At 36.3% G+C, this 27,223-nt stretch overlaps 2 protein-coding genes across 3 annotated transcripts in view; one reads left to right on the top strand and one right to left on the bottom strand.

Annotated features, from left to right (window-relative positions):
* The window catches only part of LOC142339327 (ubiquinone biosynthesis protein COQ4 homolog, mitochondrial-like), a 549,842-nt gene that overhangs the window by 226,043 nt on the left and 296,576 nt on the right, over positions 1–27,223 (bottom strand). The gene's annotated exons all lie outside the window — the stretch shown is intronic.
* LOC142339323 (uncharacterized) lies at positions 7,561–18,785 on the top strand. Its single transcript, XM_075389286.1, has 3 exons — positions 7,561–9,611; positions 9,973–12,262; positions 16,536–18,785. The coding sequence occupies exons 1-3, from the start codon at positions 9,600–9,602 to the stop codon at positions 17,417–17,419; spliced, it is 3,186 nt and encodes a 1,061-aa protein (XP_075245401.1). The 5' UTR covers positions 7,561–9,599; the 3' UTR covers positions 17,420–18,785.

Genomic DNA, 27,223 nt, shown 5'->3' with positions numbered 1-27,223 from the left:
AAAGCAGGAATTTGAACTCCCCAAACACCGACTACATAAATCAGACGAAAATTTTTTCTTCAGAGCCACAAAGCTATTCAACATCATCAGTAGGACAACGGAGAAGCCAATGACGAAGAAACTTCTGACAGAGATGTACCAAAACTATTCCACAGAAGCTACAACGAACTCGACAGCTGCACCTGGAGACTTCTATGCAACTGTGGAATCTGCAATCCAATGAAAAAACTCGTGCCAAACGAAAACTGAAGGGTTCCACATCCGAGGGCTCCGACCCTAAAGACTCTCCTACTACTACTACTACTACTACTCTACTGGTTGTTTTTCACTCGATTTTTCTCATTAACGACTTTTCTGATAGTTTTCGACTGAGACTTTAACTTTCCGTCTTCAAGAACGGGATGAACGCGGATCAGTTCTCTTGCCTTTTTGTTCTCATAGTATCGCCCCCCCCCCCCACTTCACATCCCTCGTCCACCTCAATTCAGCTGTACCACAGACCCCTCGTTCTTGAGTTCATTTGCCGTTCATGAGTTCCAGTAATCATTGATGAATAGTGCTTAGCGTCCGACCCTGAAGATCAGGGTTTAGTTTATAAGTCTCCAACGGAGTGATTTTTTTGGGTTTTTTGCAATGATTGCTGGGATCTTTTCCAATTGTGCCCACCAGCTTAGTGGGTGCATATTATTTGCGCCCCCAGACCCACGTGCCATATTGTTACATAATGATTTACTATGTAATGACACGTGCTCTGTAACTGAGGGGTGCATAACCTACTGGGGGGGGGGGGGCTTCAGACGGAAAAGATCCGAATGCTAATATTGTTGGAATATTAGTAATCAGCCCTGTCCATTTTGCTTGAGTTGGTTGCTGAATGAGGCATTATGTTGACGTTGCTATCTTGGAAACTTTGTAACTCGTTTGGGATCTTTTGCGTTTGTGCCCCCGCAGTTTGTTATGCAACCCCCAATTACAGAACGTGTCATTACATAATAAATCATTATCTAGAAATATTGCTAGTTCGTCTGGGGGTTGCAAATAAAATGGGGGGCTTAAACGGAAAAACTTTTTTTTTGTAACAAAATTGTTCTTCAAAATAAAAATCTTTTAATTTTTAGAAAGGTTTTGAAAAAAATGGTGCATCAATTTTCTCCTCTTAGATAAGCCGAATAAATATTCTTGTAGGCTATAATGTTTGTTCCAGGAGTCATTTTTTTTAATCTTCAAAAATGTAAATTTAAAGTTATAACCACAACAAAAACGTTTGGTTAAATATTTACATTTTCAAAATCGCCTCGTAAATATATGAATAGTTTGGTCTTTATACTTCAGTAGAACAAATTTCTAAAGCCTCTTACTTGTCTATCTATTGGAACACGTTTATGCAGTTTGACCATTTCGCTACTTAGTTTTTCCTTAAATTTATTTCTAGTTTTCTCTTTTCGGATTTCAATTGGCAATTTATTCCACTTCCTAGAAAAATTTCTAATCAGTGACCTGTCACTCCATTTGGAATGGCACTTATTCTTTGGAGTTCTGGAGTTTTTGGTCAGTTCGTACTTCTCAAAAATCCTGAATGAGGAGTTTTTGGTTTCTCGACTGCTCTCTTTATATTGTGAGAGGAGGTCAAAAAATTTAAGAAGACAAACGTTTTTAATGAAATGCTCTGCTGATAAAATTTTGTCTTTCAATAATAGATCTCTTGCACTGTCAAACTTTTTGCGCAGGTGGCAAACCTTTATTCCCCAATTTATTTGTCTATTAACTCCCTGAAGTGACATAACCGACAACGATTGAAAAAAATGGCACTGAAATTGAGATGGGACAAAACAAGTGACTTAAAAAGCCCGATTCTTGCTTTTAATGGTAGAAAATGTCTTACTAAGTAAATTGACCTAATAGCATTTGCCATTTTTGTTAACGTTTTGTTTAGCTGAATATCAAAATTTAGATTGTTATCAATCATTATAGCTAAATAACGACAACTTGTTTTTGGCTCTATGAAAATTCCATTATAATGAAATTGTTCAATTTTTGATTCACCATTTTTTGAAAAAACCACAATTTCTGTTTTATCTCGGTTTAAAGTTAGCATATTTTGCCTCATATAACTGTCAGTATTTTCAAATACACTGTTAATTTCGCATAAAAGATTTTCATCGGATTTGGAATGACAAATAATGCATGTGTCATCTGCAAACTGTAAAACGTCCTCTTTTTTTCATTTTTTCTGGGAAATCGTTGATATACATTATAAAAATTAAAGGTCCTAGAACTGTTCCTTGAGGTACTCCGTGATTGATTGTCACCCAGTTAGAATATTCAATTCCGTTCTTTACGCATTGTTTTCTGTTAGATAAAAGCGATTCTAGCATTGCAATTGATTCCGTACTAAATCCATATTTTGCAATTTTTTGCTTTGGCCAAATCCAAGAATATACTAACAACGGTTTCGTTTTCTTTTATCAAACTGTTCACTGATTCTGTCAACGATATTACTGTATCATTCGAAGATTTTGTTTTCAGAAACCCAAACTGATTTTTATTGATTATTTCATATTTTTCAACATGTTCTAGCATTTGTTGGAGCAAAAGTCTTTCAAAAATTTTTGCAAGAGTCGGTGTAACTGATATTGGTCGGTAGTTTTCTGCTTCCAGTGGATCACCTTTTTTGTAAATTGGAGTTACATATGCTTTTTTAAGTACATCGGGAAAAACATTTTTTGATATGCATTCGTTTATTGCAAACTGTAGATGTGTTCCAATAGACATTTTGCTACACTTGAAGGACCATGTAGTAAGTAATCCAGGACCCGCTGCTTTGTTTTGTAATTGATCAATTACAGTAAACAGTTCTTTTCTCGTTATATATCTAAAGGAAAACTCAGTTTTGTCAAAATCATAGTCCGGTAGCTCAACCTTTTCTGTCTGGCCTTCGTATAAACCTAATTTAGAAAAACAAATACCTAATTTAGAAAACCTAGTTTAGAAAAACTTTTTGTTAAGAAAGTTCAAATAAAGTTTAGGTTTTTGGAAGTATACTATTGATAATTTTTGGTACGAAACGTTTACAGAAAGATGTTTTTGTTATAAGTACAAAACGCTTACAAAAAAATGCTTTTTGTTTTAAGTAATCTTTTACATCGCTTTTGAGTAGTATTTAAATCGCTGCTTAACACAATAATGATGTAATATTTCCAGTTGTAACACTTTGACGTTTAAATTGACTTCAAATTAGACAAGTATATGTCTCCCCCAAACAGTTTCTTTTCTTATGGGCTCACTCTCGGTTCTGGAACATAATAGCGGGGTATGAACATAACATGCAAATGCTCATATCTTTTTGGTTTATGGCTGTAGCTCTTGATATTTAAGACAGTAAAACTAAATGGAACGAGAGTTAGTTTTTTGCAATAGCTGCGAAGTGATAGCTGAGTAGCGTTGATTGCATTCAAGAATTTATAGAGTAGTAATATGGATTTTCCGCCCGCTTTGTTCTTTTTTTTTGAAACGAAGTACTTTTGCTCAGGCATGTTGATCTTAAATCAATAGAAATGTTGTTGTGAGCAAATTTTCTCTGATCGAGAGAAAATTTTCTCATCCCCCGCGTTGAGTAAATGACTTTTAAATATGCGTAGTTTTTTTGACAGTATAGTGCGTGACAGTTCGCATATTTGCCTCTTTTTGCCAACTTTGGTGTTTTTTGCTTTTAACTAAGTGCTTTAAGTTAGAAATTTTATTTGATCAAGTAGGCAAGAGCGCATGAGTGGCAATGTGGTAATTTTTAAGCTCTATAATATTTTCGAAGAAAGAAATGGCTCTCATCAACTTTTTAGAATATTTTTTTACCTTTATAATTTCCGCTTGAGCGTCTTTCGGACTTTACAGCTATGAGTTTACTTGCAACGAAGTGTTTTTTTTCCATTTTATAATCCGTTTTTCTAAAAATTATTTCATTTATCTCATTCATTAGAAATCTCTGTTGAATGACATAAAAGCAATGTTTGAAAAAAGTACATAATTTTCTAATTGCAATTTCCTTATGCGTTCCGTCGAAATTTTGGGCTCTTTCGAAAATCTAGTTTTCGTCAAGTTTCAGTTCTCAGTTTTTAAAATAATTTTTTGTTCTTATGTAGTGAATCTTCAAGACGCTACATTTTGGAGGTCTTAAAATCTTACCTGGTTTTGACTATTACGTTAAATGATTCTCACATTTTTGTGCTCTTTTGCAAGCTGTGATTAAATTTTTATAATCACACATTTTATTGTTCTTCATAGTTTTTATGTAGTTAAGGGTTTCAGTCGTATTTCCTACGGTGAACAGACATAAAAGTCACGGGCAAAGCAGTCCAGAATAGCAAATTATTCGCAGACAAAATAGCCCGATTATACAGAGGTACACATGTGTACGCCAATTAACAAAGAAACTATTTAAGGTATTCATATGATTGTATGTCATTGAACAAACATTCAGATGATTAAAACACAGTTTTTGCCAAATTATGTATTTGAAACAAGTTTTAATTCTTATCAATTTAAAACAATGTATTCAGAAGCTGAACTCATAGAGTATGTTTGTTATTTGTTTCTAGATTTTATTTACAATTGGTTTTTGATTTTTTGGGACTACTTTTGTCTGCTTTTATTGGACTGTTTTGTCTGGACATATTTTACAATTCGGGACTGTTTTGTTCGGACACGATTTCCTTCAAATGTTTTTGTTTGGTTGGTATTATTTTTAATTCCCCTCAAACGACGTTTTAGACGTTTTGACTGACTTTTACGCCGGTGTCTTCCTTTTTGCATGATCTAAATTTCCCTCTCATTCACAAATGTCGGCAGCTGAACTCGAAGTTGTCGGCAACAGAAATTGGTTACCATCAAGACCAAAAATAACCTTCCTTGTTGCATTTCATCTTGAATCGGTAGAAAACTTCAGGATATTTGTTTTTATTACATGTTTCAGGTTACAAATTTACTAATCTTTTTAATATGCCGTTTAATTTAAAAACCTTGTCTGGGTATGTAAAATGTTTTTTGAAATTGTCGCTGAAATCTTTTGCAGCCAAATGGGATCTGCTTTTTACGCTCAAGTTTCCTAAAGCAATAGATTGTTAAAAATAATTTTTCCTTGGATGCTTAATAAGTGTTTTGCTGACTAACTCCGTGAATTTTGAATTATTTTGAAGCATTTTTTTTATTCCGTCCATTTTTCAGCTCATTGCTCTTACTTCTAGTTTCCAATTTCAAATTTAATTGCAGTCGACGCAGAATATGCTCTATTGGCGACATCGAATGGCATTTTAGTTGGGATGGCTGCTCTATAAAGCACAGTGTGATTGGATTTCAACTTCTATAATTTTGTTGTTTTTAATAGCTGCAAAGCGATTGCTGGGACTATTATTGACCTTCGTTCAGTTTTTTATTTCGTTGTCAAAGTTTTTGTTACGACCATATGACGTCACACTCACTTAAAATTGTGCCTTTTCATTCTTTTATGCAATTTCAACTGAATGGCGTGCGTTTTTCACTCTTACTGGAGCGAGGTTTTTGTTCTTTCGCTCGATGTTTTTGGTGACACGTGACTTAACTCCTCAAAAATGACTTCCTCACTCCGAAATTGACTTTTCTTCACTTCAATTCAAAGAGATTAGGTCAAGTCAGTGCGTGTCACTCTAATTGGAGGTTATTTGAGAGCAGCTAATAGAAGCAGCAATAAGTTAAACTTACTCTTATTCAAAATATAACACCTGAGCATTTAAAAAAGTAGTGCTTTGGTCTGTTTCTTTTTTGTTTTCATTTTGAGACTGCAGATCTACAAAGCTATTGCGGCTATTTTCTGTGAATCTGCCAGCTATGTTTTAGATTTTTTCAATTAGACGTTTTTCTTATCAAATTCTTGGGACTAACAAAATCAGCACTGAGTTTTTTTTTGTTTTGACCCATGGTCTTGTATTTTGGTGTGTTTTGGGGAGTTGTTTCCGGATCTATTCCGGCAGTTTTTCATCTGACTTCTGCATCAATTTTTCCTGTGACGTTTTCTATCACCCTTCTAAAACTGACAACAACCATTCTGTTGAATGACTGCTGTCGCTCAGCAACTGAATTACATGCATGCTTAAAGTCATTTTCAAAAATTTTGTTTAATTGCTGTAGAAGTTTTTAGCAATTATATTAGTCCTTACGGTCTTTTTTATGCGATTTTTTTGCTTGGCCGATTATGGGTCTGACCCCTTTGACTTTTCGTCCTCAAAAACGGGATAAACAGGTAGCGCCCAGCGGGGAATCATCTTAAAGCCTTTCAGCTCACTAGTCTCCAAGTATGCGATTCACAAACTGTTTTGGAGACTCATACATGGTTTGAAGGGTGTTTCTTAGAAGCATCGTTCAGGACGTAAGGGCCCCGTGAAGCCAAAGACCCCCTCCAACCGTTGCCCCCCCCCCCCCCCCCCCACTGTTGCCCCCACCCCCATCCCCCGCTGCGCTCACCTCACGCCCCTTCAATTAAGCTAAACCTGGCCTAAACCGTGGCTAGCTACTGACGAAGCCAACCGGTCGTTTGAGAGCAATTCGCCCGACGCTAGTCGGTTATGTTTGTGAACTGTGAGTTCTTTAGTGTAGCTATTTTTGTCTTCGTTTTTAACCTTCCTTTGTGTTCCCATCCTATTGAAGGTCAAATTGGTGAATTACCGGGCAGTCTGTTGCCCAAGTTTTATTGTTTTAAGCTGGTTTTCCGATATTAGTCGATTACGTTTTAGATGGAATCTTGAGTCATGGTGTGCTTTGGCAGTCGGTACTTTTATCTATAGTTTTTTCTTTATCAGTTGAAAGTTTGGTATCTGAAATTCAAACTTTTGTAAATACATTGCTTATTCATTTTTCTCTATGGACAACAAAAATAAACAGCAAATATTGATTACAGATTTCCAGTGAACATTTCGCATGCACAAAGAACGCAATTTCCTTTCCGATGCAGATTTTGAGACTACCATTGCCTAAACTTAGGGTAGATGGCATATGAGCCTAGAATTACGTCATTTCAATTACTTAGAAGGGCTCTATAGATTCATACTTGGGGTGTAAATTGTAATGATTTCTAGCACGCGTTCAAATTTTGCGCAAAATGCATGATTTGGGTAGGATAAATTCAGTTCAGGATTTGGATCTCGAAGTGATAGAGTGAATAATTAGTACAGGTGATGGCTGTTTGCATTCTTAATAAGTTGGTGAAACGGAAAATGAGCTCGCGTCACACGTCTTACTCATTGGCCAGCTTAGAGAACTAGAAATGCGTTTGAGTTTTACTGGCTTAGTCACACAAAGCGTTGCACCTTGCTCTGAGTGGTTGTAAGAGCTGCAACAACGGCCGTTTGCTTTGGATCGTGTTTGCAAGTAGCGTTTGTGGCTCTCGCTCTCTGAATGAATAATTCTTCGTATTGTTCAATGTTATGGCAAGCTGAAACCATAGTAGTTTATGAGATCTATGTACGAGTTGAACATATATATAAATTTGTGTACGTGTGTATGCACACACTGACACAGTCATGCAATATTAGTGGTTATAAACTGGTGTTTAAACGCGTTTTATGCTGACTAACATGAGTAGAAATGAGCTAGCTAGCTAACAGAGTTTGTCGTTGTTAGCATACTATGTTGGAGATATCCCATTCATACTAGCAAGCATTGTGCAAGTACAACAAGCGCACACGGTCCTGTTGAAAAAGTGCTAGCACCGATTGAGGTGAATTATACGAATTGTTACTTGTACTAATTCTGATTAATGTACGGTAGTTGAAACGAGTCTGTTAGAGGGAGCTCCTAAGTTGAGATTGAGAAATTGTATATTCTTTGTGTCTGCAGCTGGAATTTAAACCGGGAGATTGTGTTACGGTGACGTTCGCTTTAACTTCCCCTGCCGTATTCCGTTCCTATTGTTGCCCTTACTTCAATATAGTTATTATTTTACATAGCACTGAGCAATAATTGAGGTGGCGGCGGCAACATTGGTGGCTGAATCATATTTACACTAATAATTCCCACATTCGTTTTTAGCCTTCATAGAGCTGAGGAACCGACCGACCTGAAATAACGTGTCCTACTAGCCGCAATTCTTTCTTTGTGTTATTCCCTCTTTTTAGCTACTGCAGTGGTGGTGGCGGTGGTGTTGTAGTTCAGTTCCCCTTAGTTCACTCGTAGTAACTTCCCCTTTATCCTTGCGTAGTGGCTCATTGCGTGTGGTATTGGAAGAGCAGTGCATGTATGCAAAGGAACAGTCATAGTTGCATTAGACCACGTGTGAAAGCAAGCGCTTAGGCTAATATATTAGCAATTCATTCATATTGGGAACAACGAGTCATATATATCCCGAGCACTCGCATTTGCAGTTGTTTTGCTGTGCCTATGAATTATAATACGTTGGTTTGGCAAGCTGCCGTTTCATTTTCAGTTCTTCCCTTTTATTTTCATTCTCTTTCTCTGTCATAGCAGCACTCTCGTGTATTCTCCATTCAGTTCATAGCATTTCCCTTTCCCTTGTGGCGCGGTGCTGTGCCATTCTTATTCTTGTATGCGGTAGTCTGCCTGAAAAATCTCTAAAGACAAGAGTAAAAATAGTTCAAGCTACTGCAAACGAACAGCAAAAGTAGAGCAAATAACCACAACCAACCCAAGAATAGCTAGCTCAATTTGTTACATAAAAAGCACTGAATTCCTTACAATTTCCTACGTTTAAGCTACCTCAGCTTTCTTTTCCCAGTTTTTAGCTTCTGCCTCGGGAAATTATGAAGCTGATGTCTTGAGAACCTTCCCTTCTTCGGCTCAACCATCAACTCGATAAAGCGCATCTTTCTCGCTACTGAGCTGAGTGGGATTGTGGTGGCCTTGTTTCCTCTTCCCCTTTTGTGAACTCAATTCTCACGTCAAATCAAAGTCGAAGCCCTTGTTGCTTCTGAGAGTGAACTAGATAACCGCCATTCTTCCTTACACTTTATTCAGTTCTCCTTTTGATCATTAGCAATTGAAGTCCCACACGTGGAATTATTGAACTGTATCTCTATCGTACGAGGAACGACATTTGGAGCTGCGTACTGCTAATTAATCAACCAATTTGCTGCGATCGGGAATCAATTACAGTTTGGCACCAAAATAATTTTGCTCATTTGCTACTAGCCAGAAATAGTGCCAGTATTGCAAAAATAGCTAAATTGAATCCGATTTCAGTTGAAAACATTCACTTAAGATTGAGTAAATAATCTATTACATAGTTTTGTAGTTACAAACGAGTTTTAAATTGCGTGCTAATTAGGCTTCAATTAGCGAGGCGACCACGGCAGCTGGCGGCGGAATTCTTACGCGTGCTTTCAAATTGTTTGGGAACTTTGCGTGACTGGTTGTTCTCTTATCATTTCCGAGTTAATCATTCAGATAATGCAGTTGACTTAGTGAGGCAATCAAAGCAACAGTGAATACTTGTTCTATCTTAAACCCCTTACACATATCTCTACTTTTGTTACTATACCTACAAACACCTTCGCGTTCTCCCACTCTTTATTTACTCACAGAAGTTAAGCCCGCTCTAGCGCCCAACTTTTCAGTGTTAAATGAAAATTCAGGTTTGTTTTCTAATTATTTTGTTCCGTATACGAGAAATCAGTGTCTGCTCAGTCTTATTACACTGTAGGATGTATCCAATTGAGAATATTTTTGTTCAGGTTTGGAAACATTTAAGGCATTTTTGACATACAGTGAGTTGTTTACATAGACAAAATGTTAACTTTTTCGCAGTTTTCTAGTCTGTTTGCGGTCGCAAATTTCCTGCAAATATAGTAAATCGACATGTAGTTTACCTGATTGATTACAAACCGGTTTTTAAGCAATAAGAGTAAGCAATAAGCAATGAGAGTTTGGCTTATTTGACTTGATCGATGTTAAATTTGTGTTAAAGATTTTTCTGCAACAGTAGTCCATTTTCAGAACTTGTGGAGCTCATCGAGGAGTGCTCTTGACTCTTCTTGTTCGTCCGAAACATCTTCGTCTGAAGATACCTCTCAGCTCCATCCGAACGAGACAGTCGAGATCACAGTTGTGAGACGAAGTTCACGACATCATCGTGACTCATCGTCATCCTCGTATTCAGAAAGTCCAGAACCCCTCGCAGTGTCCCGAACGAGAGTCACCGACCCAAATCGCGCACAAACTCGAGTATCCGAATCAAGCGTGAGTCGATCTACGAGAAGAACAGTGACTGCTGACAGTATTTATTCATCTTCTGCTGTTAGTCAACCAATACCGATACCGAAGCCAAAGTCGAAGTTGAATTCGAGACGGAACGGATTCCTTTCTAGTCGGAGTTTTAATTACACGTATACTTCGTACACGACAAGTAATAACATAATATTAGGGCCGGATAACGGAAGATACCTAGCGGCTACTGCGGACCATTTATCAGTTGGACGGCCTGAGAACGAAAGAAGTGCATCCCATAGAAGTAGGGAAAGTAGCATAAGGGAGAGCGCTAATAATTCCATTGCGTCTTCCCCTTCTTACAGTAGCAGGGAGGATATTACGCCAACAGCATCATCTCTTGCTAGTTCAGTTGTTGCAGCTAACTACAGCCCATCGCCACCATCCCCAGAAGGAGAATTAACTAATACTTGCTGCGGTTACCAATACCACAATCACCACCATCACCATTCCCCTGTGCTTGGAAGACGAAACAGCGGTGGCCAGTCTAATTCCAATTCAACAGAATCCATATCCAGCTTTGAGGAAATAGCGGCTACCCCAGTTAACACAGGCACAACTACAACTACCAGTGCTGCTAGTAGCAACACAGAAGAATCAACTACAACTGGTGAGGGGGAAAAGGAGGAAAGTACTACTCCATCTGACGATTCAGACTTCATTATAGAAACTATACCTCCATTCGATTCCGAGGAGTACAGAGAAGCTAACAGGAGGTATTTCAGTCGTAATCAGAACGATTCACCTGTAAAAACACCACCACCCAAAGAAAATAAGCACGAGGATAAATTATCTTTGGATTCGAAGAACCGTAGGAATTCGTTCCGACGTAGTTTGCCTGCTGGTCTCGTTGTGTCCAACATTGCGCCCTGTTTTGCCCGCTTAAAGCAAATTGTTTCGTCAGTTCGAAGGTCACGAAGCTCGTCTGCGCGAATGAGTGTAAGTGGGACAAAACGGAAAAGTAGTCCACCGACGCTTACTGGTGGATCTTCTAATGGTGCAGGGTCATCAAGTAGCTCCACGACACCTGGTATCAATAATGAGACACACGACACTGATGACTCACCCGCAAATCCTACTAAAATGCGGAGGCGTCAGTACTCTCAACCCGCTTCTTCAACATCAGTCGTTGCTACTCCGTCAGCAAGTAATGTTGCCAATTACTCTTCGACGTCGTTAGCTAGCGTGCTTTCCAAGTACTTCGATTCCGCAACGTATGCCTACGCTCCCAATGCCGCCCCTGTCGGTGCTTCGTGCTTCAACCTTCAGCAGTCACTGTCTAGACAGCTTGATCAGAATGGCAGTGGACCTTTAATTCCGCCTCAGAGCCGCCTGCGGAAGAATAGGACCAAAGACTCCAGTGTGGTGACAGTGATTCCCTGGAGTGATATCCAAAAGAAAGAGTTTGAGCTGCCTTACAAACTGAGAGTGCAATTAGACCAGACGCCAATACCCCACGAAGAGCAACTGAAACATTCCTGGAATGATCAGGACAAATCTCTGAACATAGTGCTCCTACCACACACAAACTCACTTGTATTCAGACGCTATCCTGTAGCTCAAAGCACAGATTGTATACGAGGTAAAGTTGGATTTACTTCTGGGTTGCATGTCTGGCACATCAAATGGCCTTCGAATCAACGTGGAACTCATGCAGTCATTGGAGTTGCCACCAAAGACGCACCGCTGCATTGCTCCGGCTACAAATCCCTCATCGGAAGCAACGCCGAATCTTGGGGTTGGGATATTGGCCGAAGCAAGTTAATGCACGACTACACAAATAACCCCCCTAGTACGTATCCTGCCAGTATTTTGGACAAAGATGAAGTGCTAGTTGTTCCTGAAAAAATTACAGTAATTTTGGACATGGACTTGGGCACTTTGGCCTATATGATAGATGGGCAGTACCTGGGAGTTGCCTTCTCCGGGCTGAATACGCTGCATAAACCTCTGTACCCAATTGTGAGTGCAGTCTGGGGTCACTGTGAGGTGGAGATGTCATACATTCACGCTCCTCAAGGTACCAATTGCTTGTCCTCTCTAAACTTCTGTTAATGATACGACATACAAGCTTTCGTTCAAGTGTCAGCTGGTGTCGGTTTCTGCAGAGTTTCTAAAAATCAACAATAATTTTTAACCAAAATGTGTCTTCAAAGGTAATCTGTGGCCTATAAAATTGTAGGGCTTGCTTGGCATGCGGAATTCTCGGTCATTTCTTGGGCAGAAAACCTCAAAATATGGATAAGTTTAATCTTGGGCGAAAAACCTCAAAATATGGTTAAATAGAATTTTTTATTTTTTATCGGAAATGAAGCTTTGCGATGTTGGCAGAGTGAATCATTTCAATATCCTTTTGCTGGCACCCTTTTTCCATCGCAGCTATCATTGGCTTTTAGATTTTTAGACGATTTGTGATATGATCAATGTCTAATGTAGATAAAACATCTTTATTAATTGCTCTCAAATAAAGTTTGTAGCAATTATATTAGTCCTGTTGGTCTTTTTATGCGATTTTTCGCTTGACCGATTTTTCGTCTGACCAATTTGACTTTTCGTCCTCAAAAATGGGATTAAAGGGTAGCGCCCAGCGGGAATTAAGTGCTCTTAAGAGCTTTTCAGCTCACTAGTCTCCAAGTATGCGATTCACAGAAACTGTTTTGGAGACTTATATCTATGGCGTTAAGGGCGGTTCTTTAAGGTTGACCCCCCCCCCGCATCAGCCCCCCTCTCACTTCACCCTCCCCCCACCCCTGCACATCGTTTAGGCCGTGAGGGCCCCGTGAAGTCAAAAACCGTCCTCCCCCCGCCGCTGTGCTCATCTCACGCCCCTTAAGCTAAAGCTAGCCTCTAAAAACTAAACCGTGGCTAGCTACTGACGAAGCCAACCTCTCGCCGGTCGTTTGAGAGCAATTCGTCTGAAGTTAGTTGGTTATATTTGAATTTTTTGCGGCTTTTGATGTTATTTTTTCCGAGCTTAGTGTAAATTGTCGATGCACCTTTAACAAGTTAGGAGTCAACTGTATGGTGTTAGAGCTTTGATTTTAAGGCAGTCTCAGAATTTGATCATTCAGACGGAACCAAAATTTGATTGACAATTAGGAAAGACCGTGTTGTGTGTACCCTTGAGCGTTAGACTTCGTGGAAACAAATTTAGGCCAATGGATACACACAATTTTTTCCTTTGAAAAAAATCAGAATTAATTGCTCCCTAAATATATAATTATTATTTCGGTTTCTTAGATTTCTTAAGTGTTTTACGAATAACTTTTCAGTTTGCAAGAGAAAATTGGATCAAGAAGCAATACTAACATTTGTTCAATTTGAGCTGCTAATAGTTTGGTCTTGCTAATGCAAGATTCTAATAAACTGAAACAGCATTTTTTGTCCGTTAAGTTTAAGTAACTTTTTGAAGTCTTTTTATCCTTACCCTTTTGTTAGTATGGTATCTTGATTTGCTCACAGTGGACGTTTCATAATACTGTATTGTTTTTCATTATTTGCTGTGTAAAATCAAGCCAAATCTTTCATGTCTTGGGAAATTCGATTTATGAAAATAATGCATTTTTTTTCTCCTGTGAAATAGTAAGTTTATCGTCCTTGAAACGTCGATTAGCCAATTATTTCAAAATAACTGCCTTTTTCTATTGAGTTGAAGATCGTTTTTTGACAGAAATGGTTTAACAATAAAGTGAACTCGACAGCTATGTTAATTTTCTTGAATTTCGTGAGATGCAATTTCTCAAAGTTAGCTTTCTAGTTCATACTCTACGTCAGTTATTTTGGCAAACATCCGTTTCTCAGAACTACGGAATAGAATTCAAAATTTTTGGGGGTTGCAATCGAAATGCATTCACAGTTGAAAATTGTACCGCCGCTTCAACTTATCTGAGCTATTTTTACAAATATTTTATTGTTGAATAAAGTTTCAGTTATATAGCCTTGCATACAGAAGAAATTGATGGTTGTTTATTCGTTTATTTCTATCCTAATACAAGTTTAAGAAAATATTCGTTCAATACTAAAAATCGTTAAAATACAAAAAGGCATATCATTGCCTCTATGCTTTTTTCTATTTTTTACAAGTCTTAGCATTGATTGACTATTTTTGTACTCGCATTAAAATAAGAATAAACACGGTTTCAAAAAAAAAACCATCAGTTTCTTCTATGAGCAAGATTATATAACTGAAACTATTGAACGGCAAAATTTTTGAAATAGCGCACTGATAGGTTGAAGTATAAGACTACAAATAAAAAATAGACAATCAATTCTAGAAGTCATAAAATTAGGGAAAAGGCATGCAATGTTTTTATCCCACGGACGCAGTTTTCTCATTTGCGTGGAGTTGTCTGTTATCCCATGCTCTTTTTTGTGAATATACTGATTGATCTAATAATCGGATTATATGCAACATATAGTATAAATGTTTTATTTTGCGGTGTTTGTTAATTTGGGGCTTAAAACAAGGTTTCCTATCTGGGCTGCTTTGCATTTGCGGCTGAAAATGTTTCGCTTGATGGATTTTTTTGAGAGATTAATTAAGTTGTATCATTAACTGTTTAATATACTCTGCAGTATAGAGAATTGTGTAGAGAATAAAATTGACGGCTCAGCCTAATAACTGAAGGTAGTCGATGTTTTTTTTTTGAAATTCGGTTTATGAGTAATTATCATGAACAAAATCTATTTGGCGCTTCGTAATAGTACTACAATGAGAGAAGCAATTAAGGTCAATGGGAATGGTGACCTTTGTTCACGAACTTTAGGTCAGAAAGGTGATTCACGAACAAAGTTTTGCTCTTTCGGAGATTCAAGTCAACAACCTAGATAAGCTCTAAATTTGTTCAAATATCTGAAGCGTTCTATTTCTTGCCCCCTATGCTTTGCAAACACAGATTCTATCATATTTGATTGAACCTAATTTATGAATAAGTTAAAACTAAAAATAAAAGCATAATTCAGTTCGCTGATCTATTCGCGTTCGCAGTAAAGCTAGCTGTCTGGTATCAAGTTGCATGTGATTCAGTTAAATGATCGAAAAATAGCACCGGTTTTCTATCTCTTGTAGCAGCTCTTGCTTTCATCTTTTGAAAAGAAAATTGTTATTAGAGAGCAACAGTGACTAATAACGCAAGAAGAAAAGCGAGCACAACAATAAAAATATTCATAAAAAACAGATGCCATTGCCAAATACATGAATTGTGATGACTGCTGCTTTCGTACGAAAAATATATTGGATGAATAATTCTTATAGATTTTGCTGCGGATATTGCTTTTAGTACGCGTAACTGCTGCGTACAGCTTCTATTTTTTTTATAGAAGTTACTTTAAAGTCGCATTTGTTGCTGTTCTAAAATCACTCTGATTTTATTCGCATGGTGGTTTATTAAGAACTGCAAATTTTGTCAAGGCGGTGTTTCATAAAAATTGAACTGTTGAGGTTTCATTTTAGGATTTGCAAATAAATTGGAGAAAAAAAAAGAGCGTTAGTCATTTCTTTGCGACCGGGAATGGAATAAGTATGCGCGTCACTGAATGAACAAATACACAGTAGCGAGTTCCTTTTTTATAAGCACAGCAATAACACGCTCCAATGTAGACGAATAGTGAGAGGTTAGTCTACATATGAGTGTGCGTACACTATTTTTCAAAATGTGTGCGGTGAGACGCTGTGCTGTTGAGGGGAATATTACTGAAGAGAAATGATGCTGACTGTTATAGTGATGATAATGATGACTAATCTACTGATTTATTAATATAATGAGTCACTCATTCTTTGAAGCGACCTTTTAAGCTTCAATTGCTCGGAAGTGCAAATGTCGGAATATTTGTACATCTACCAGTGCAGCCCAAAAATAATGTGATTGTTGAACTTAACCTGGTCAGCTGATGATGTTCTAAATTTGTGCTTAAATTTCTATAACGATGCGTCATGAAAGAAAATTACAACCTTTTGAAGTTGCGGTTGCGTGGTTAAGTCACTTTGGTGGCTGTTAATACGCGCATCTTCTACTGACAGTACTCTTAGTAGAATATGAGTACATAAAGCTGTTAAATTATTGTCTCCAGAAATCTTTATACTTGAAAAGAGCTTTCAAACGTCTTTTCTATCTCTTCTGCATAGCTGATTTACTAGCTTCTAAATGAAAATCATGCTGCGTGTTCTGCTTAAGTTGTACGGCCAATGGCCACATGGATGGCGGCTATTTGAGTCAGAATAATAATGAGTTATGTACGCATATTGCGTACTTTGGTTGCATGAAACCATATGAAATCATTGATGCTTTGTTTAGAAATGACGTTGCAATCAATGGCCAGGTATGAGATCAGACGCAGTCTAAAGCACATGTTCTATCAGCTAAAGATGTCCATGGGCTCTCAGCACTACGACAACTCTCATTTAATGTCGGAGGTGAACAGTAACAACAATGGCAACTGCTGCTTCATTCCCTCTTCTGCCGTTGCGGCTGCCGTCTCTTCTCTAGCACCCCACCATCAACACCAGAATAACCACATGCACCAACAACATGCGTCAAACAGTTCCGGAGTGTCCTCAAGTGCTATGGGATCTGGATCTTCAAGTGGCGCCACCAACATCGGCATGGCGCCTCACCAGTCCTCTGCGACGTCCATCTTCAGCCAAATCACCAATGGGATGACCTCTATTCTACCAGGCAGACAACAGTTGATCTCAACGTCAAACAACTCCAACTTTCAGAACAATTCGAACTGCTCAGCATCAAGTTCATCGGGTGGTCATCATCGTCCGAACCCCCCAGTGCTCTGGTCGAGTGCCAGCAATCCACTTCCGATCTCAGAATCGACGAGTTCGAACAGCCAGGAGGCATTTATGAAGTGTTTGTCAACCACTTCGGCTGATGCTGCGGCTTTGGCTAAATGTTTCAAATCACAGAAGGTTTCGTCTTTGTCTGCCAATCTAGCGTCGTGTATGATGGAAATGAACAATGGCAATGTTGCTGTGCCAACTTGTTCCTCATCCAAAGATTTCAACTCTTTACTTCACCATCAAATTTCAGCAGCCATGGGTGCTTCTTGCTTTTTGGAAGCGTTCCCCTTCCAACTTCTACCTCCCGGATGTAACAGTGATGCCCAATTTATACAACATCACGTCGAAAATTTGCAAATACCCACGTGTCTGAAACATTATCTGACATGATACCAGTTTGAAAGCATGAAAAGATAAACTTTTCACGCAATTTTTTTAATAAAAAGTATTCCTGAAAGCGTCGTTCGAATGGGATGAATTCGTGCTTTTATTTGTAGTTTACTTTTATGCCAATATCAATGCTTTCGAAGCAATTTCAAACAAATTTCTGATCAAAGCAAACACAAATGTTTGTTGAATTTTGCGAATGTGCATTGCTCAAGTGCTCTAGCCCCTTATCTTATCATTGATGAATATAATTTAGAAAAGTATTAAAGAATTTCCAAATAAATTACAAATTTAACAATAAATGATTTAATTTCGTTGCAAACAATGACTCATTTTGCCTGACAGCGCGTGAAACGACTGGCTGTATGGATTAATTTGTCAATCGCCAAGCTGTTCACTTTCTGTCTCTCGTTTAAAGAGAGATGCATGTTTGTTTTGACGAATGCAAAATGTTATCGCGAATAGATCGCCACATAAAACTTGACGTTTCGATTCTTGAAGTTTAAATGTCTGGAAATGTCTGAAATTTTCATGTACAGTTTTGAATTGAAATGGGAATCGTAATGTCTCAAAACAGATCCTCATACGACTTTGGTGCTCCAATAAATTTAGTGTTAACTTGGTTTCTTTTTCAAACAATTTTTAATCAGAATTTTGAAATATTGTTAATATTTTTAAGTCAATTGGCAAATGCATTTTGAACTGATAAGACGTTTATTTGGCCGACTGTTCGTTGTAATTCGTCTGTTTTTGATGTAGTCTCTTTAACTGAGGTTGTAATCTCTAACGTTTAAACAATGGTGCTCTTCTTAAATTGTTCTAAAAGTTTTTTAATGGGTCATAAAAGCGCCTTGCTTGTTTTGTTCATTATATTTCGATGATTTTTCATCTGTTCGGATGTAAAAACGCGTGACTAACCAAATTGGTCATGCATTGACGTAGAATAATGGATGATCTCTCCAGTGATTTTGTTCTATATTGTTTGCAGTTTTAGACAACTGACTTTGGTATCCATGTGTAATTTTTGTTTGACTCAACTGTTAATTTTCTCTCTTTGCTTCAATCAAGTCAGATTAGTGCTGTAGTGTTTGTCAATTGTTATAATGATGATAATATTAACTATAAATACCTGATTATAAAAGGGTAAATATCCTATTTGTTGATCTTTATTTCTCCGATTATAAGTGTGCGACATATTGTTATTATTACATGCAGTGGTAAAGATTTAAGTTTCCAAGATCGATCGCTATTATCCTCCTTTCATAAGTAAATTTGCTATTTCATTATTTGAAAATCTCCATTTCTCAATATTTCTTTGTTTCTAATGCTCACTCTAATTTTTCTAAGAAAATTCACAAATCTTGACGAATTGTTTTTGCAAAGGTGACAGTCGTTCTGGCGGCATTGTTTTTTGAGCGCTTATAATATTCACCAATGAATGGTTGAAATTTTGGGAACAAGAGCTTTCATATTTTTAAATACCGTTTCCTGATTTGAGTCACCAATAAAAATTATAAAGAAGATAGATCTTTGGCTCCCAAGTTTTTCCTCAATACCAATGCCCAGATTATTGTTCAATACAACACGAATGACTGAGATAAAGGAAAACACTTTTACAACAGCTTACCAGAAAATTAACTCGACCCCAATTCTTTCAGTCAAAAACATAATATAATAAATTCTTCAGTCAAAAAATATAATAAAAAGTCTCTTCCATACATACAATATATACAGAAAGTTAAAAAGTTGTTTCAAGATATGTATTTATTTGAAACCTCGGCTGTGTTCGTATGTAGTTAGTGCACATTGCTCGTAAATTTATATGCAAAGCAACATTATGTATCAGCATATGCTTAAACACGGATATCCAGGGGGTGCAAAAATGCGTGGTGGGGGGGGGGGGCTATAGCAGAAAAGATCCCATATGGCTGCCTTGCATTGAATTTTGCTATTTTTCGGCTTTGTTCCGACATATTTTAAGAAATTGCACTAGTTATTCGAGGTTGGATTTTTTTCTTTGGGACAAATTGGTATGTTTTCTATGCATCCCAGGAAAATCAGTGGTATCGTATTGAAGCCCTTCAAACGCAGATTTTCGCGCCATAACTATATTGCGATGATTTGGAAATTTCAACTTTTGCGAGAGTATATGCTAGTCTCCTATGGGATTTAGCTATCATATTTGTCAGAAAGTTTGTTATGAAAATGGTAACATCAAGAACATCAATCCTACAGTTGTTCCTATTTGTCTCTAAGTTATGAGACAAAAGAACAGAGCTTAGATAAGCGTAACCAGTGGAATTTTCCAAACTTTTTAAGTGCAAACACCAAATCTGATGGTTGAATTTGGGAACAGACCAAATATGCTGCAGATTTGTTATCCATGGAATTTTGAAGTAGATTAAAGATAGAATCAAGTTTTGAAGATAGATAGCAACATAAGAATTGACTTACCGATCCAACATAAAATACATACAAAACTCAAATGTTTTTCATTAAGTTTTTTTTGGAAAAAAATGTAGCATTTTTTGCCACGATTCATTATTAATAACAGCATTCTTTTCGTGGAACGTGCTTTGGACCTGTACACTATTTACATTTTCTAAATGCTTTAGATATGAAGAACCGAAACTGCCAAAAAGAGTCTGAAAACAGCAAATTGTCCAAAACTGAATCTGGATTTTTTTGACTCTCAAGCAAATGCGTTCTGAACTTTTTATGCCTGTTTCTCTGTCCTTCGTTATTGAGACAAAGTTTAATTACTCCAACATTTTTTAAATCAAAATGGGGGAATATATGTGAGGCTGGCTTTTTTCTTCAGTCCAATTTTCTGTTTTTTTTTGTATACGCATCGTACCGGAAAAAGAAACGACATTTCGTAGCACTTAAAGTCTACTTCTCATTTTTCCAAAAAAAATGAAATTTATCGCAGTTTGACACCCCCTGTATTTTCCTTTCCATTTTTCCTTTTCTCCATTTTTTCCTTCCAAATTCTCAATTTTTCCAGGGAGGGGGCGTATTAAAACTTTTTTGGGTTTAGCAATTTGAATAGGCTGTAGAAAAATTTTAAGAGTGTTCAGATAATGTTCTAAAAATTATTATAAATTATCCTAGTTTTATAGTAGCTTTGATGTTTTGCTGCTATTTTGCTACTTTTTAAGCTAATTTAGCGAGTTTGAGGCTGGCGCTTTGTTTTATCGCATTCAGTTGAGGGCACGCTTTTGACTAAAACTATGTCTTAGTGATCAGAAGAGTTTAGATTCAAGACAGTGTTTTTGTTAAGAAAAAAGAAAGATTTTTGAAAATTTCTTCCATTTTTTTCTTGAGCTTGACATGGCTCACCTATTGCTGAGCAACTAATTTGACGGTTTTGATTGAATAGAAAAAAATGTTTTCCGATGTACTTGTGCTATCCAAAGAACTTATTGTATTTTTGTTCCGACCCTCTTGAGGGGGGAGGAACTATATACTCAACTGGGTTTTTTTTTGTTCCGTGAATTTTCGCCGCTCGATATATTCATCGTAGAGAGTTGAGTATGGTATCATTAGAAAGCTCGTCCAGCGTAGAATATGGAATTAAAAAGATTTTTTTAATTTTCGTTTTCTACAGGGAGTTATCGAGGCTTAAACTTCTGAGAAAAGAAGAGTGAATTCACGTTGTTTTTATTCACATTTTCCGGAATTTTTGCCTAAATTTTCGTCAATTTTGCTAAAATTTGTTATAATTTTTAAGAATAGTGTCGTTGATTTTATTTTTGAAGACGAACAAGCATTTTTGATTGTTTTGATTTAATTTTTTTGGTCAAAAAATCTGGATAAACATTTCAAAATTTAGCCTTTTTCATCAACAACAGCACGAAATAAGCTACTTTAGTCCACTTGGATTAAATTTGCCTACAGTACACCCCCAAACAACACTCATACAATCTTTGTAGACTCAGAGGGGGGCTATTTCTACTTCAGAGTCCGCAGAGAGTGCCTTGTAGTTAAAACTTTGCCGTTTTTTGCTAACTTTACTCGTTGATTATCAAAAATGCAAAATTTATTTTGAGTTTCAACTCAGAAATTATCTATATCTACAACATTCGAAAAATCAATTGTTCTTAACGGACAATAAGTATTAACAGGGGTAGTTTTGGGCCATTCTTGGACTGTTACAATCCAAAAAAAATCGGGTTGTAATCAGTCGGTCTTTTTTTTTAAAAAAAAAGACTTTTTTTTTAATAATAAAGAACAGAACATATCAAATCAAAGCTCAGGAGTGATAGGTCCAACCAATTCGCTTGCTAAACAGCTCCAGGCTAATGCATTTAGTTTTTTAATTGAAAGTTTATGGTCGTTTCTTTTTTAAAAATAATTGACTTTTCAATAAATAATGGCTTAATTAACTTTTCCTCTATTTTTTTCTTAATTTGTTCAACTTCCAGCTTAGTGTCAGCAAAAAAGACTGCTTCTTCTTTCTACTGAGTTAACATTTATTCTCGGTTGCAGCTTTAAGCCTGAAATTATTGTTTTCTGGCTTTGATACTACAAGATTTTAGATTTTTGTTTGTTTTGATATTTGCCAGTTTTTCACGTTTTCTAATTTTGTCACATTATCACATTATTGACAGTTCTCATGTCACCTTATTAGCATTCAAATTAAAGCACAATTGAACATGTTAAAATCCTGAAAGATATAAATCATCGTTTTAATGGCCTCGACGCCTCTTTCTTGAAGAAATCAATTGAATTTTTTAATTTTGTCTTAACTGTCATTTATACTTTGTCGTTTCGGTCGTATGAAATTTCCTGTATAGTGATAGCTTTCATTGGCTTTTCATGGAAGAATAGAAAAACCGATATTCGGATATTAGCAGATAGCTGATGGCTTTTATGACTTTCAAACCCATCGTTTTCCAAAATTAAAAAAAAAAACTTTTTTAACTTCGCAATTTTGTTCTTTTTATGTTTCTTTTTGTTACCTAATCTCGTTAGTTGATTACAGGTCAAATATGACATTATGGGTGTCAAGGGAATAAAAGGGATTGGTGTCCCAAAATCTTTTTTTTAAAGATTTTGTTATGACCTTACTGGCTTCGACACCGCTTTTTCACAAAAAAAAATTAAATTAATTTGATTTTTGTCATATTTGACGTTCTTTTTTTTTAGATGCAAGAAATATTCTGGATAATTACAGGTCTCGAGGGTTTCCTTTTCATGAAAACACGACGATATTTAAATAGCTCTTTTTGTAATTAATGCCTTTCATGACATTGAATGTAATTTTGTTTCGAAAAAAAATTAAAAGTATTACATACTTTAGCACTTCGCTTTTTTGTCTACTTGTTACCTAGTCTTACTAATGAATGACCACTACTACATTATAGCTGTTTGAAGAAGGCGCAATCAAATATATTTTGAGTGCCAAAATTTGGCTTGACGGTTTTGACAGCGTTTTCTGGCAAGTTTCAATTGAATTTTTGTTTGTTCTTTGTTGTTCTTTTTAGCCGCTCTAAAAAATGAATAAGGTCAGGTCCTAATGCCCTTCTATAGAAGCAGTGGTAATCGCAAATTTGTTGTAATATTAATTTATTCCTAATGGTATTTATTACTTTGAAGTTAATTGTTTCAAAAAAATAAGTTAATTTTTTTTTTACTTTTCTGTTTGTTCTTTTTTGTATAATTGTTACCAAACCTTTTTATGGACTGGTCGCATATGTTTTCTAGTGATTTATAAGTTATTTTTGTTTAGTTTCAGGTTTATCTGACGGTATGTTGACTTTGTTATTAAATTTAGTTTTTAAGAGGGACATAAATTTTTTGATGTAATTAATGTTTGTTGTTGTTGTTGTTTGATTTTGCTGTTCGCTTTGACTCGCTGTCTTAATATTTTCTTTACAGCAATCTAATGCATCAATTTTTACTCCACTGAGTTATTTGTTTTGGATGTTATCTTATCGTTCATACAGAATTTTTTGAAAAAGACGGGCTTTTTTGGGATTCGCAAAAAATAATTTTTGGGTTTTTCTATCTGTTCCTCATTTGGTAGACAATTATGCTAAAATTGTGGATGGGCGGGGTCGGAACCTTATGTGCCATTGCACATTACCGAGCCGCCTTGTTTCTATTTATTTGTATCAGTTGGTTGTTTTTGCTAATTTCTTTGTATTTGTTGAGTCATTTTTAGAAATTTGCTAGTTTCTGCTGGTTAAAAGCTATTGTACGAACGATTTTTTTGTGTACCAGAAAAGTTTTCTGTGAAACAGAAGATTGCAAGCAATTTAGAGCTCTCAAATATGAAATAATTAGCTCAAAAATGTAAAAAAAAAAGAAAAAGTTAGTTTTTTGAAAAAAGTATTATAATCTTTTCGAAAATAACGTTTTTAGCACTGGAGATGTAAAACCCTGGAAGCGTAAAAACACCGAGTATAAGAAATGGACATCAATTCAAACATTTTTGTTATTGAGAAGTCAAGTTGAAAATTCGTTGTTATCTTTTTTCCACTCATTATATTGTCAGAGCCTTTTGCTCAAAGAAAGAAAAGAAAAATACTCTTGCAAAAAGAAGTGAAAGGGTCAAAGCGTTAAATTTACTGTTAAACAATGTTTCCAAACGCTACAAAATATGAGCCTTTAAGGACAGCATTTAACTTTCCTCTACATGTAAGACAAAAGCAGAGTGCAAAAGCTGTCAGAAATGGAAATAAATTAGAAAACTTTAATATTAGCCACAATTCGTGGCTCCTCGAAATATATTCATAATCAAATTTGTATTTCTTATATCTTGCGGGTAACACATGTGCGAGAACTTAAGAAACGATTAGGCCGATTATGCTCGTAAAGCAACAGAGGCAAAATATTTTGAAAATTCAGTTTTTTAAATTTGGTGTCATATTGCAATTACCAATACAATTGCATCAAAAAGTTCGTATTTAGCTTTCCAGAAAAAGGTTCAAGACTTAAATGAACGATAGTGAACCTTGTAAAGATCATGTGCCAAAAATAAATCTTAAAATGGTTTTGTTGATGTTTGTATTTGTTTGCGTCTGTGAGTTGGCACCGGTGTGGGTGTATTTGTGTGCGTCTTATGTGTATGTGCGTGTGTTGAAGTTGTTTGTAAGATTGCGAGAGGCAGAAAGAGAGTTAGTGTGAGAGGGCTAGTTCCCTTAAAGGGTAGATAAAAATAGACAAAAAGTCAGAAAAATTTGAAAAATTACTGAATTGCTACAAATTGCGGCTTCAAAAAGGTCCAAATCTTGAACTTTGTATTTTAAAAACTCGATGGTAACACGTCCGCAAGATTTTAAAAACTAATTGTCTCCTTTTCCTCATTAAATGTCCAGATTGACAAAAATTTTTCAAAATTTCATATAGAATCTTGTGTCAATTTTACGATTACCGATATAGAAGCCTCACAAGTCCACCCGATAAACAATCTGGAAAAAACAATCAAAACAATAGAGTCTTCTGGAAAAAAAGAATCAAGACTTAAATGAACGGAAACAAGCCTTGAGTAAAGATCAGATGCCAAAATAAAATTGTGAATTTTTTTTGGAGTCGGTGTTTATTTTTAAGTGTTTGTATTTGTCTGAGTGGGCTCTCTCACTGTTTTTTAAGAGTTTTCTATTGTACATAACCTATAAATTGCTTCATAACTTTTAACTAATTGTTGGCTATCGGAAATTCTTTCCAAATCGTTTTGCAAATTACCTAAATGTGTCAAAGAATTTGTAAAACTTAAAACTCGATAAAAGCTGCTTGACAAAAATAATTTTTCAAAAAATGCTTATACTACATTTTTTGAAGTCATTCAAGAAGTAATGCTCACACGTAAGTTTGAAAATCTTAAATTTGAAAAATGTTGAAGATTAATTGAAAGGACAGTACAAATACGAAAGTGAAAGGAGATAAGGGAGATAAATTCGTGATATTTCAATTCGTCAGATCGATATCTTTTCAGGAAAGATACTTTTTTTGTGAAATTGTAAGAAATTATTTTTAAAAATGATAGCTCGACAGTTGAGCTCAAGTTGGTGCTAGATAAAATTGTGTAAGCTAGCGCAAGGGTGGGCATCTTTTACAAAGTTAAAGTTGTTTTAAGAGGCTGAAACTTTTAAAATAATAAATTATTCCCTCTAACGCGCTTAATCTACGCTAAAATATGTTTACAGCTAAGGGTATTTGATCTAAGATTAGGATGAAATTCACGAATATTGGATAACTCATTGTACAACTGCCATTTGTTGTACCCATTTGTCTGTGGGTAGACGCCAATGCTCAAATGAGATCGTTGAAGTCCAATATGCTTTGGCGCTCTGTGAGAACCTTAAAAATGGCTCTCAAATTTTACCAATTATACACCGTTCATATTCAAATTGGAAGGCTTTATCCACCTTTTATATATATACTCTACTTAGCAACAAAAGAGAACTCGTATCGCAAGCTTCTTGTTGGCTTCCATGGACCTACTGGTGGAGTTTTGTCGACATTTTTCTAGATTTCGAAAAGGCCGCAATCAATATGATCGCAGAGCAAGTCCGATAAAAAGCTGCTGGTTTCTATTGTGCCGTGCCGAAGTTAAAACAGGAATTTGATTTAACTCGGCCCGAAGAAAGTTTTTGAAAACAGCCCCGAACTAGCATTGACGTTGCGATTGGTATCTTCTTCCATCGAATTGTTAAAATAGAGACAGAATCCTTGCAGCTATCTTTATACTTTCAGTAGAGATCCCCAATATTCTTAATCACCCTGGAATCACAACATTGATGCAGCTGAAGAATTAGCAAGAAATATAAATGCAGTGGAAGGTTGGCATTTGGGCGTTACGTCTCTATTTCAAGGTAACCACTCTTTAATTCGAATTTTCTAGAGAACCTTTTGCTTGACGCTACCATTCAGAAGTTCAATAACGCATTAAGCGGAAAGGAGCAGAGTGAATTACAGTTCTAAAAGAAAACGTCCAAACATTGCCATTTTTCTCATTTTTCTCATATTTACGTTCACTGCATTCCTGAACTTCAATACCTGTTATATTAGTGTTTTATGGTATTAATGATTAATTTTGTTAAGAGCGTTTGTAAACCTAGAAAAGCTAGAGAGTTGATAATTTTACAGTAGATTTTCTGTGTGCTATGGTTTTCTAGATTCGCATCGCCGCGCACAGCTGGTATTGGCACGTTCCCAATTTCCCATATAGTTTGTTTTTCCAATCAATTTGTAATTTCACGTTTTTTTGGGGAGGAAAGTTTTTAATCACCGCAGTATTTTTTGTTGCATGCATTAACCGCTGAGCCGATTGCGCTCTGTATGTACTTCGATATGGGCTGTGATATTTTCAGTTATCTTTTGTGTAATGCAGACAAATTTGACCTAAACGGTGACTGGACCTAAAAGGCATTTCAATTGAATTTTTTGTTCTTTTCAAGTCTTTGTGTGCAAGTGTATATTGTATGCACAATTAGGCGTTAGCAATTCGCCTTTGAAAAAATGAGCTCTATATCAAAGTTAGCATCAAAGTGATTATTGTTATTATTATTATTATTAATATTATTACAGTTGGGTATATTGGCATTGGGTATTTTGGCATATTTGGTATAATTGCACTGGGTGGATTGAAATGTCATGCAACCCCTTAGAATCACTAACTCAGGCACGATTGAGAATGAATTCAAGTTTTGAAGGTCTCGGGAATACTCGTATGGTTTCTTTGTTTTAATCTAGAGTAAGTTGAAAGTTTATAGACTGGAAGTATTTAGATTATTCTCAGAGTTGTCTGATGTGGCGAAGTTCTTCTGCTGAAATATTGGTAAGATAGATTCCCACGGG

Source organism: Convolutriloba macropyga, chromosome 5 (genome assembly GCF_964194025.1).
Source record: "Convolutriloba macropyga chromosome 5, txConMacr16.3, whole genome shotgun sequence".
Lineage (NCBI taxonomy): Eukaryota > Metazoa > Xenacoelomorpha > Acoela > Convolutidae > Convolutriloba > Convolutriloba macropyga.
The sequence above is the reverse complement of the archived record's forward strand: the minus strand, read 5'-3'. Positions and strand labels throughout refer to the sequence as shown.

Coding starts and splice junctions, on each gene's coding strand:
- LOC142339323 (XM_075389286.1), top strand. Junction 12,263..16,535: donor ATACATTCACGCTCCTCAAG/GTACCAATTGCT, acceptor TGCTTTGTTTAG/AAATGACGTTGCAATCAATG.